The sequence below is a fragment of the Notolabrus celidotus genome, chromosome 12, assembly GCF_009762535.1.
Source record: "Notolabrus celidotus isolate fNotCel1 chromosome 12, fNotCel1.pri, whole genome shotgun sequence".
NCBI lineage: Eukaryota > Metazoa > Chordata > Actinopteri > Labriformes > Labridae > Notolabrus > Notolabrus celidotus.
In genome coordinates, this window is record NC_048283.1 from 3,396,955 (window position 1) to 3,410,157 (window position 13,203).

General features: G+C 38.2%; 1 protein-coding gene across 3 annotated transcripts in view; it reads right to left on the reverse strand.

Moving 5' to 3' along the window:
- smarcc1a (SWI/SNF related, matrix associated, actin dependent regulator of chromatin, subfamily c, member 1a) overlaps positions 1–9,787 on the reverse strand; it is a 38,975-nt gene extending 29,188 nt beyond the window's left edge. Inside the window, exons 1-9 of one of the 3 annotated variants that reach the window (XM_034698650.1) lie at positions 9,533–9,787; positions 4,283–4,402; positions 4,095–4,180; positions 3,716–3,797; positions 2,263–2,355; positions 2,097–2,166; positions 1,823–1,892; positions 1,457–1,532; positions 257–382 (exon numbers count right to left, since the gene is read on the reverse strand). In XM_034698650.1, the coding sequence (XP_034554541.1) occupies positions 257–382; positions 1,457–1,532; positions 1,823–1,892; positions 2,097–2,166; positions 2,263–2,355; positions 3,716–3,797; positions 4,095–4,180; positions 4,283–4,402; positions 9,533–9,718 (909 nt within the window). In that variant the 5' untranslated portion in view covers positions 9,719–9,787. The remainder of the gene's footprint in view (positions 1–256; positions 383–1,456; positions 1,533–1,822; positions 1,893–2,096; positions 2,167–2,262; positions 2,356–3,715; positions 3,798–4,094; positions 4,181–4,282; positions 4,403–9,532) is intronic. The other 2 variants (XM_034698651.1, XM_034698652.1) reach the window with 2 other exon arrangements.
- Between the last annotated feature and the right edge of the window lie 3,416 nt (positions 9,788–13,203).

The following is a 13,203-nucleotide window of genomic DNA, read 5'->3' on the forward strand; positions in this document are numbered from 1 at the left end:
TGGAAAGGATGCGCGACAAACAAAGCAAAGCAGACGAAGGAAGACAGCGACACACAATCCACGGGACACAGCAGCAAGCGACCAAACAAACTGGCAGCAAAAACACTCGAACAGAAACATGGCTCATCCGTGTTTGGGCAGGTTTACATTTCTGTTCCATATCAGCCGATTCGAACACTCCACATCTTTGGAGAGTTCGTTAAAACAATCATAATAAGAGACACAACCAGCAAAATCATTTCAACAAACAACATACCTCCTCTTCTTTAGGGAAAATCCTCTGGCGGAAGTTGACCAGCTTCTTGTTCTCATCCATCTCGTAGTCTTCCTCATTCATCCACTCATTGTAGGCATCGGTGTCTAAAACCCACTTGGCATGGACCTGAAGAGGAGAGGGAAGCAGATGGAAGGGGAGTTTTTACAAGTGGAAGAATCCACAATCATTTTAGCCGCACAGATCACCCCCACACCGCTGCTGTAGCAGACCACCAGTCTTCAAACTTGTGAACTTAGAAGCTACTATGCAAGAATCTATTTACTAAACGTCTTCATTTATAGAAATAATAAGCTTTACATTTCTTCACAGACTTTAAATGTGAGCTAGTTTTGTAAATTGCCGATGATATGATGTGATTTTAGGGATGTGGGGACAGTTCTTACGAATAAGTGGGTCTATCTTTGGTTATTAAAAGTTCATGGAGGATTATCTCTGTGCTGCATTTACATGTATTGGTTTACCCTTATAGTATCTGAAGTTATTATTTTACATGTGATTCTCCTTCATTGTTTACACTACAATGCTCACTGCAGCATGTGAAAGCCTAAAACTTTAAAAAACACAAACTGTTAAACCTGCAGTAACAGCAACACTCTAACATCTATTTAATGTAGCCGGGGAAAACGCAGCAGCTTTGAGCTCCCTGATTTTCTATCCATCTAAGAAAGGGAGGTTACAAGTGAAGAGGGGAGTATAATTTAAAGATTATGAGTGTTCGGACTAAACGGAAAAGTTTTGGTATTTTAATCTGTGGAGTAAAACTGTGGAACAGACTCAATATGGAGCTACAGCAAGGCCAAAACATAACCAAGTTCAAGAATACGTAGAAAGAAATTATTTCATGGGGTACAGGGAGGAAGAAAGGCATGGGTAATAATGAGGGTTTTTCCTTGATACTATGCTTAAATATGAAGATAAGTTATGAAAGTTTGTTCTTTTGAGAATGCACTCATGTTATACCAGGAAACAGTGAATAAAAGGGGTAGGATACAAATGTTTTAACTTCTTCCTACTCCTTTTTTACATGTAAATTTAAAATTTTCTGTGATTGATTTTGTTCTTCCTTTTTCTCACTTGTATGTTTTTTTCCATTCTATTTGTACATGTTCTAAATAAAGACATCAAGTCAATTTTGGGGTTTCAGCATTTTTTTCTCTGCTTGTATTCCTGGATACTCACTTTCCACGGTCTGTCATTGCTGGGTGGGTCCTCCACATCTCCGTCCACCTCGCTGGCTGATACCCAGGTGTCATAACTTCAAGATTCAAAAGAAAACAGCAGAGAAAACATTTTAGCATTCACTCCTGGTCTCATCTTCTTCTCAATTAATAAACCAACAATCATGAGCTATTAAAGAAACATAATATATATAATTGATATTTTTAAATATTGTATAATGTAATGTTTGTGTTATCGCAGCATACTGTTTGCTCTGATAATAATTCTGTTTTATTGTTGTTGCATTTGTAAGGTGACCTGGAGTGACCTGAGAGGCGCCCATAAATAAAATGTATTAAGTTTGTTATTACTAAACATTGTGCTCACCTGTCAGGGGAGAGACCCCAGTGCACCAACACCTGTTTGTCTTTCCTCATGACTGGACGAAGCCATTCCTCTGCAACAAACACAAACCAGGACCGACAAATTCATTTCATTCTAACGCAAAGACTCTATTAGAAATAATGCAGAATCACAATCTACAACAATGAATAAACGGTCTCAGTCTGAAGATCTTACTCTTCATTCTTATCTTTTAACTTCATTACTTTCATGGCTACAACAAATAAAACACTGGAGTTAGCTTTAAGGTCTCCTCTACCTTCCTCTTGCTGGGATGGAGAGGGGTAAATGTGATGGGTGGCTTTCGACTTGTCATCAGTCATGGAGCCCTAAAAAAAAAGAGAGAGAGAATAAAGAGAATGAAGATAAGCACACAAACCTGGAACGAAAGAGTTAGAGGGTTTAAGGATGTGCGTTTGGCTCACCTGGTGCCTTTTGATGATGTCTTTGAGCTTACTGGCTTGTTTCTGCTCAATGTCCGGTGACAGGAACACAGTGGGACGAGTCAAGCAGTTGTTCTGCAAGAAAAATAAGACAGTAATTTTTTTCATAACCTGACAAAGACAATCATTGTTCATGTAGTTTTTTGGGAGTTGGAGAATCCATTTAGGACTCTGACAGAAGTACTTTGGTGTCATGAGAGCAGAGACCCACGGTGAGGCAGATTTTTATCATCATGGACCACACCTGTGGAACACCTTACCTGAAGATCTGAGGGCTGCACAGAGCATCAACATTTTTAAACGCAAACTCAAGACCTACCTTTTTAGTCTCGCTTTTAACTGAGTTTTATTTCACCTTACTTTAATTTATTTATTTATTATCTAGTGGTTTAATATTTTAGTGTTTTATTATTTTAGAAATGTATTTTATTTTGGTGAGTTTAATTTCCTGTGTTGAGTTTTAACATCTTATTTTACCTCCAGTGTTTCCTCATGAAGATATCATGAGAGCGTTTCCTCCGTTCGTTCAGAAACTTCTTTTTTATTTTTCATTTATTTATTTTTAAATTAATTCTATTTTAAGTTGTTTTAATTTACAGCACTTTGCGTTACAATGTCATTGTATGAAAAGCGCTTTATAAATACAGTCTAACTGATTGATGATTGATAGGGACAGCTTCCAGTACAGAAATAAAAGGTTTATAACATCAAAAATAAAGATATTACATGGTACAAAACAGATTGTTAAATAGATTCAAACTGCACAGAGGTTTCCAAAACATCAACAGTGTAATTACATAGTACAAATCAGATTAAACGGTTCATTTTTGCCTCAATAATCAGATTTAATGATACCATATTGAAATATTGTGACTTGTTCTCAGCATCTTACAGGAACCCAAGTTTATTCACATGAATTCAGAAACAACAGCTCACCTTTCTAGTCTCGGTTTTAACAAAGTTTTATTCTTAGAACAGTTTTATTTCACCTTACTTTATTTATTATCTAGTTCAAATTTTAGTCACTTTTTTTAATTGTATTTATTTATTTTAAGTAAAACATCTTATATTCTTTTATTGGTTCAATATTTTAGTGTTTTTTTATTTTAGAAATGTATTTTATTTTGGTGAGTTTAATTTCCTGTGTTGAGTTTTAACATCTTTGCCCCCAGTGTTTCCTCATTAAGATCTCATGAGAACATTTCCTCTGTTTCTTCAGCAACTTCTTTTTTATTTTTCATTTACTTTATTTTCATTGTTATTCTTATTATTGTTGCATATATTGCGTTCTTAACCTTAGGATTGTGGGGTGGGTTTGGAGTCGGGGTTGGGGTTGTGATTAGAATGGGGGGGTCTTTTTAAAAGCGCTTTATAAATAAAGTCTGACTGACTGATTGATTGAAGTAGCACCCTGTGTCAAAACTATGGGCTATACCTGGACCAAGTTCTTCTCCACATTTAAGAACATTTCCACGTTCCTGTCCATCCGAGACGGGTTCTGCAGGTCAAATCTGCGCCTGTGAGGAGATCACAGAGAAGAGAGATACGCACTGAGATGAGTTTGCTGAAGTCGAGGACAACACAAAAAAGAAGAGGTACCAGGAACTGCTCCAGGGTTCAACTTCTGAGGTGAACCAAAATCGATGGTAGATTTTTGTCAAAGAAACCCTTCAATTAGAAACAGAAATAGAAAATACTTCACGTCAGTTTGTTGCCAAACTTCAGAACAATAAACAATTTCAGGGATTTGGCAGAAACAAGTATAGCATGCAGAGTTTTGCGAAAGACAAAATAAGCGCAACAAGTCGACTTACCACCCTTGCTCGCTCTTGAACTTGTAGACAGAGCCCAGGATGTGACAGAGGGCCCCTGCTGCCTTGAAGTCCAGGAAACACTTGGCCTGAGGATGGAAGCGAAACCACAAGGTTACGATGGCTGGAGATTTCATAAAAAACAAAAAGAGCTCCGACACAGAAAAATGCTCGTGTGATGATTTGCTTACAGGTAGCTTGGTGAGAGCAGGATTGTTGACCCTGCGTCCAAATGCATCCTCCTGGAACTGCAGCAGCTGAACCACCAGACCCGCCAAAGATTTACTGGAGGGGGAGTCGTTCTGGACGTGCTGTAAGCAGACACAGAGAGAGAGAGAGAAAATCATTCATTAACACATGTAAAGCTGTGTGTTTGTCACTAACACAGCTCTGTTGTTTATAAATCTACATTAAATATCAATGTCTACTTTTTAAATATGTGAGGTACACTGATACTATTCCTGTTTAGGGGGTATTACTCAGCCGTCTACAAAACATTGGATTATGCTTCTTAATTTGATTTTTACACAACAGACTGCAGCGTACAGTCTCTGCTAGTTTACTGTAAACTATTGAAGAGCACAGCTTGGCAGGAATATCATCCACTTCTTCTAATAGGCTGAAACACGTTGTTTTAATTAACAGAAATATAAACAACTATTCTGATTATTGAAGGGTCTCTCTCAGTCTCTGAGGTAGACAAAGCCGTCACTTTTTGGGAAGCATGGTGACTACACCTGGCATCGGCTAATCAAATAAATAATCAGCAACTTGAATAACACAGACAGGGACTCAGTCAGGACCATAACCTCTGCATGTACTTTTTTCATAATTGGAAGCCAGTTTAATTGGCTGTTATGTTCCTCATGTGTCCCTCACATGTGCCGGGCAGACAGCTCTTTGTTTTTATGCCCCTAAACTCTGAACTCTCTTCCTCTGGACATTAAAGCGGCAAGCTCTCCGGTTGTTTTTAAAGGTAAACTTAAAATTTACATTTTTAATCTGGCTTTTAATTTAGATAATTTCCTTTTAGCCATGGAATGCATTATTAGCATTATTACCATCAGCTTGATTTATTTTATTTTTCTAGTATTTTCTGATTTAATCTTATTGTATTTTCCTTTATTTATCAGATTTTGTTTTATTGATGTTATTTTTCGAGTATTTATCGGAGTTTATTTGATCTCTCTAGTATTTAATGGGTTTTCTTTAATTCTTTTTAAGTATTTATCCGATTATAGTTTCCTTTTATTTTTTCTAGTATGTCTCTGATTTTATTTTTTTTGTATTTATCAGATTTTATTTTAATTTATCTTTCTAGTATTTAACAGGTTTTCTTTCATTCTTTTTTGTATTTATCTAATTTTAGTTTCCTTGTATTTTTCTAGTATTTACCTGATTTTAGTTTCCTTTTTTTCTAGTATGTCTCTGATTTTATTTTTCTAGTATTTATATGATTTTATTTTCTTTTTCTAGCATTTATCCTTTCTTATTTTTCTTTTCTTTTTCTAGTATTTATCTGATTTTATTTCATTTTTCTGATATTTCCTCTGATTTTATTTTATTGCTTTGATCATAATTATTTCATTTTTAATATCACTTTCCTCTGTCTTGTTGTAGCCTTGCATCACTTCCCCTATTGCTGTTGTTTCTGTCTCTCTATCCTCTTGTGCAGGACTTCAGGCTGCATGCTTGAATGTATGAAAAGAGCTTTATACATAAAAATGAGTTGGATTCAGAGTTTGGTTTTGCTTCTAAAATGAATGTTAAAGTTCAGAGTCAACAACACCAAGAGCTTGCAAAGTCATCCTCCAGAATGTCTGCTTCTATCCATCAAATCTTGCACAGTGATAAGATTTTCTTTCCTCTCAGCAGATTAATCCTCACTCCTGACCTGGAATAAAGTTTAAATCTTTCGAGGAGCAGCATTGATACAAGGTTGGGCAATGCAAAATAGGACATGCAAAATCTAAAAAGGGGAAAAGGCTCACGCTAGACCTGGTCTATATTAAAACTAGGCCACTGTCAAGAGGATACATGCAAACGTGGTAAATGTAATGTCCAATAGAAAAAGCTGCTTTGTACTGAAACCGGTAGAATGGAAGACATTGCAGCACTATAACAAAGAACTGTATTTCTGCATGGATCGCCTGCGATAAAAACTGATTTACCATCAAAGTAAAAATATTACATCAGGTTCAGGTCTCAAAATCAAATGACACAAAGAGGAGTCCGGCCCACAATATGTGGCTCACACCCCTTGTGTCAGGTCAGAGCCAAAACAGCCCGCATCTTGCAAGGACATGGACTCTACCTGACCTCTGCTGTGGTGTCTGACACCAAGACGTTAACAATAGACCCTTCAAGTCTGTAAGATTGGAGGTGGGGGCCTCCATGGATTGGACTTGTGTGTCCACATCCCACAGATGCTGGTCTGGATTGAGATCCAGGGAACTTGGAGACCAAGTCAACACTATATTGCCATCTTTTAACATGGCTTCATGGTCCAGCTCTGATGCTCACATGTCTATTGTAGGCACTTTCAGCATTGGACAGGGGTCTTCTGACAACTGAGCCTCTCAACAATCTGAGCCCCAGTAGCCCTCATACTGGACTGGACCTTGGACTGTATTTTGTATATATGGACATCTTTTTTCTACATATATTCTTATTGAAATTCTTCTTTTTGTTTGCTGCTGTAACTCCATGAATTTCCCCGTTGTGGGACGAATAAAGGAGTATCTTACCTTATCTTATAAAATATGGATGTAGTCTCTGTGACATCACCCATCTGTTTCTGAAGCGCTGTTTTGAGGCAAATCGGCGGCGGCGGCCATATTGATGCTGGCAAGCGCTTTTGCATAAAGAGGTGGGCTTTGAGCCTCCTTGCCAACAGCTACTGTTGATCAAGTCAGCTGTGCCTCTCATTGGAAAACTCATAATCTCAATATCTTTGAAATTGCAGCGTACAGTGTGTGCCGATCAAGAAATGAGCTATCCAGACTACACTCGTCTTTTGTACCAGGCTGTAAACATGTTTATTTCTGCTGTAAAGATCAGCTTTTTTGAATTCATGTGTATGTGGTTTCAGGTACTTTCTGGAGCCAGCCTCAAGCGGATCCTTGATGAACTGCAGTTTCTTTTTAGCACTTCCGCATTGGACTCATATTTTTAGACCGGAGGTTGCCGCTTGGTGCTGACCCCCTGCAGACCCAAAACACACAAGAGCTACAGTTCTGGAGACACTCCAGAATTATTGTTATTATTATTATATTTATATGTTTATGCCTTATTCTTATGCCTTGTACAAAGAGAACACAGTTTACCAAACATCAAAATCCCTACAGATCAACTTGATACAATGATGATGCTGCCTAACATATCCCACCTCCTGACAGGTCCCAAGATAATCAATGATATTCACTGTGCATGTCAGTGGTCATAATGTAAGGCCTGATTAATGCATGTAAGCAGGTATTTCCCACATCATGCAACCCTATGTATATCTGTAAATATACAATGCAACAATTCTCCAAGCAGAATTCCATATTTCTATTTATTTTATTAGTTAACTTCTATTTTTTTAATGTAAAAACTACCTCTGCTTCTCAGCACTGAACTAATATATTGTTTAGTCTGTACATATTAGTCATGCCTACTTGTTGTTCTTTTGTATTTATAGCTGATGTTATTGTTATTATATTTTTACTTGTATGTCTTATTCTTGTGCCTTGTACAAAGAGAGCACAGTTTACCAAAGTCAAATTCCTTGTGTGTTCAAGCATACCTGGCCAATAAAGCTGATTCGGATTCTGATTCACTCTGACCCAGCCTGCTTCCAACAGATCAACTTCAAGGACAAGATGATACAATGATGATGCTGCCTAACACAGGGTTCCCACTGTTTGCCAAAGATCTTTTTCCAGGACATTTTCTGTGAAGTTTTGAACTCTCTTAGACATTTTAAAAAGTTTAAACTGTTTTCCTGGGTGGCGATGTCTACTGTGATTAACAACAACTACAATGTGCAGATTCTGTGCAGCTGTGTCGCTCTTTTTGTTCCGTTTGTTTTCACTATCAGGAGTTTGCACTCCTACTAGCTACAGTACAGTAATTGAGCTCTCAGCCTGCAGGGAAAGTTGTGAGGCACAGACCCCCTGAGCTCTCTGCCTGACTCCTCTGGTCACTCTTTAACTTAAATATAAGACTCTTTGAATGAAAAGAACACTCCACAAGGTTCATTTCCCATAAAACATAAACAACATACCCCCCTTTTCTGTGAATGCACTCAGCTTTCAGTAAATGGTAATGTGTTTTTTTTAATTATGTCAGGTCGCACGCAGTCATGTTGGAATAAATTTCCAGGACAATATGTGATTTTCCAGGACAATTTACTTTGGTCAAAACTGATCAACTGTTTTCCAGGACGTGTGGGAACCCTGCTAACATATCCCACCTCCTGACAGGTCCCAAGATAATCAATGATATTCACTTTGCATGTCAGTGGTCATAATGCAAGAGCTGATTGGTGCATGTAAGCAGGGATTTCCCCATTTAATGCAACCCTAACATAGACGGTAAACAAACACAAGGCGGGCATCTGGCAGGTAGTTTATGTAGTCTATATGCAGTGTCGAAAATGTAACTTATACTACAAAAAAAGGCCCCTTATTTTAGAAGGGTTTGATTGGATTCTGCTGCTGTTACTAAAACTTGTCTGTCTGAAGTGTGTGTGTGAGTTTGAATGGGAGCATGAGGAGACAGGGGGGCTCGGTCTTTTGTTTGGCTAAGTTGGTGGCTGAGCTTCAGGCTGCTGCACACTGTCTGCTCTGCTGCTGTGTTGACAAAATCATCATGATCACGCTTCAGCACAAAATATGACTGTGTATACAGAACACACACACACACACACACAGGGATCTGACCATGGGGTCCTCAATTCAAGCAGGAATAACCAAAGTGCAACATTTAGCTCGAAGTCTATGTGAGGAAACCCGTGACTTACAGTTGGTTAGCCTGGGCGTTAGAACGTGCTGATAAAGTGGGCACACATGTGAATTACTCATTAAGGAAAGTTGTTAACACTAATTAAAATAACACAGTAGTTGCACAATGCATATATCACTCGTTTGGAGACATTTCTCATCCTCGTTTGTTGTTAGTTGCAGCTCGGGATGCTCAGTTAGCAAGCTAACAGTGAGCTAGCAAATTGATAAGCAGCTTCCTTCAAGTGTAAATGGACTGTTTGTTAGCTTTTAGCACATCATGCAAGGACTGTGAGTTAGATATGTCTCTAACTCGGTTTTGTATTCAGCATTAATTCCATCTGAAGTTGTTTTGTGTTGTGATCTGCTAGCTAGCAGCAGGGCTCCATTGTGCTGGGGGACGCGGGCCACCATAGGACTCAATGCAGAGCAGCTAGCTTACAGCAGCTAGCTTACCTTCTTGTAGTGCTTTCCGATCCAGAGCCGCACCGTCTCGAGCTGCGAGACGGTCTCTGAACTCTCCCAGAACTTCGTGGAAGGACCTCCGTCCTTTTTCCGTCCCACTGCGGTGCTCCCGCCGACCGGGCCGGTAGCCGGTCCGCCTGATCCCGTCCCGCCTGCCGTTGTCGCCGCCGTCGCCATTGTGTGTTTAGTCCGCTGCGTTGTCTTTCTCCTACACGGCGTCGCTCACCATGCAAGTTTTCGAATGATATTGCGCAGCCGCAAACGTGCTGATACTTTTCAATTCTCGCGAGACTCTATTTGAGGAGGCTTATGGGTAATGTAGGCATTAACGGGATACTACTTATTGTGCTTCTTCATGACTTCTTGCCCTTTTCAAGTGTCTTATGTGTGGAAGCCCGTTTCCGCCAGTTTAAAAAAAAAAAAATAATAATAGTAATAATATATATATTTTTTTTAAGTGAGAATTTTTTTTTTTTTTTAAAGTAAAAAAAAATTAAAAAAAATTAAAAAAATTTTTAGGAAAAGTGAAAAAAAAAAAAATAATAATTTTTTTTTGAAAAGTAAAAAAAAAAAAGTAAAAAAAAGAATTTTTTTTTTTTGAAAAGTTAAAAAAAAAAGAAAAAAAGCAAGTCATAATTATGAGCTACTAACCTGCACAGATGAAATGTTCAAACCAAGCCAGAAACCTTGGTGTAGTTATAGACTCAGACCTTAATTCCAGCAGCCACATTAAGACAATTACAAAGTCCGCCTACTATCACCTTAAGAATATATCAAGGATTAAAGGACTCATGTCTCAGCAGGATGCAGAAAAACTCGTCCATGCATTTATCTTTAGCAGACTAGACTACTGTAACGGGGTCTTTACAGGACTCCCTAAAAAGTCCATCAGACGGCTGTAGCTCATACAGAATGCTGCTGCTCGAGTCCTAACAAGGACCAACAAAGTAGACCACATCACTCCAGTTCTAAAATCCCTACACTGGCTTCCTGTCTGTCAGAGAATAGACTTTAAATTCCTGCTGATGGTTTATAAAGCACTGAATGGTTTAGGCCCAAAATACATTGCTGATCTGCTGCTACTTTATGAACCACCTCGACCTCTGAGGTCATCAGGTACTGGTCTGCTTTCAGTCCCTAGAGTCAGAACGAAACATGGTGAAGCAGCGTTTAGTCATTATGCTCCACATATCTGGAACACACTCCCTGAAAGCTGCAGGTCTGCTCCAACTCTCACCTCTTTAAAATCAAAGATTAAGACTTTTTTATTTGCCACTGCCTTCCTATCTTAGCTCATTTTAACCCACTTTAAATGTAAAGCACATTGAGTTGCCCTCGTGTATGAAATGCGCTATACAAATAAAGCTGCCTTGCCTTTCCTACTAAGTCATAATTATGAGACAGGTCTAAATGGCAGAATATGTGTTGCACGGCAGCTACAGTTTGGAGGGGCTGAGACAAAGCTTTGCAGACCTTAATTGGATATCATCATTGAAGACTACTTTAGATGTGGATTCACAAATCGTGTGTATACATACTTCTCCTGTACTGTTTTTATATCTTTTTTATCATTTGAACTTATTCCTTCTTTCTTTTTTGTCCTCAGGTAGTTTCCCTTTCTTTAGAAGCCAAAGATCACACAGTATCTAATCAGTGAAGCAGTGCCATGTGAACCACCTGACAGCCTATCAGTTATATTACTATTCTTTAATCATTTATATCAGGACCAGGAAGCACCTCTTTATTTTTCAGGAATTTACTGTAAGCAAGTACACGTGACACGTTTTTATATGGCAGGAGGCAGACAAGGAAAAAAACAAGACTATAGGCGGATAGCATTTCCTGTCTGTGTCTGTGTCTGTGAGAGCTTCTGATTGAAATGTGAGGTCCTGTTTGGCAGCTGGTGTCAGATTATTTGTCTGTCTGTCCTCGACCAGGAGGTGGAGCAGGTCTACATCATCCCCTCGACCTTGAAATGGACAAACACATCTCCTTCATCAAAAAACATTTAGGGTAACTGAGAGGTGGAATGCAAATGTTTGAAGAAACTGTGTTCTTTGAGGTTAGCAAATAATGTGTACACTTTCATTTAAAGTCCCCTGCTGCAAAAAATGTTAATAATGAGAATATTTATTGCTCAAACCTGAGACAGATCAGAACCTAGAAAAAAAACAAGACCACACACATTTTTATACATTAAAATCCTCTTATCTCTTGTCCTGTACATGCAAAAGTAGTGTTCTTAACAAAAATCTCATCCTGTTGTCTTTTAACCGTGAACTTTATCAGGCATTGTGATTATTTTCCATGAAAACAGTCAACTAAAGGCTGTTTCTGAAGCAAGATGTCCATCATCTGGTCTGACACCTACCCCCTCAGGGCGGTTTCAGGCATTAAAAATGACAACAGAGAAGGTGTCAGTGTTGCTGCTGATGGTCTTGTTTGCTATTGAAGGTCATAAAGAGGCATCTGTATCATTTTCAGTCTGTTTCTCAGCCAGTTCAAAACTCCTCATAGTGCCTTTAAAGAGTTCAGTCCAGCAGATTTAAATGTTGACACTCTGTCGAGTTACATTGGAAGTAACCTTGGCCACTTCAACAGTCAGTGCCCCAGTTTGGCCACCCAAGTCAAAACTGTGTGCCTCCGCCATTGCCGGGGACAAATCAAGTTTTGAATTGAATTGAATTGAATTTACTTGAGAGTGAGAAAGAAGAGTTCATTTACAGAGGGCCACTCGACCAGCCTGTTAGGGTGTTTTTGGCTCTTCCTGCATGTTAGTGGTTCATTTTATTATTGAATTTTATCTGTTATATCTTGGCTCGTGTTATTGAACATGCAATTTTTGTTTTGTTCTTTTGTATGTGCAATAAATAAATAAATAAATAAATAAATACAAATTTGCAAAAACAGATAACTCCGTTTTTATAAATTTTCACACATTTATTTGTAATAACAATTGCATTCCTTTAGAGTTCTTTTAGTGGAATTTTGTGTCTTTTAAAATATGTTTTGTTTCTTTGTCTTGACTCGTGTGTTTTTATGAACTGCCTGTTTTATTTTGCTGCCCATGTGAAGCACTTTGTACCTTGGTTTTTGAAAAATGCTCTACAAATAAAATTATTATTATTATTAATGGGTTGTTTTTGTTTTTTAACTCTGTAAAGAACTTTGAACTGCTCTTTGTATAATAAACTTGCCTTGCCTTTAATCAGGTCAGCATTTCTTTCTTTTCACGTGCTGCCATGTGCCCCAGTTTGATTTTATGGCTCCATGTTGCAATGAATCCACTTTCAGATGTAGACCGGTCAATAAATCACCATAGACTTATCTACAATCACAAATCTGAAAGAATCTAAAAGAACTCATAAAAAGTGAACCTGCTTGATATTCACAACAAACTTTATCTGCAGACCAGGAAACATAAAGTCACGTGCAGTAAATCATTAATAAACAACAGCACATGTTATGATAAGATGTGGGTATAAATATGTGTTAGTGCTCCATGCAGTCATACTCATCACCAGCAGCTCTTTGTCTTCTCCTGAGGTCTCACTCTGAAAGAAAAGGTGGGTGGTTTGAAACTGAATACTGATGCTTTTAACTTTGTGTTGTCTTAAGAATTGTAAGTGAACCAACAATGTTTAACTATATCTCTGGTACTG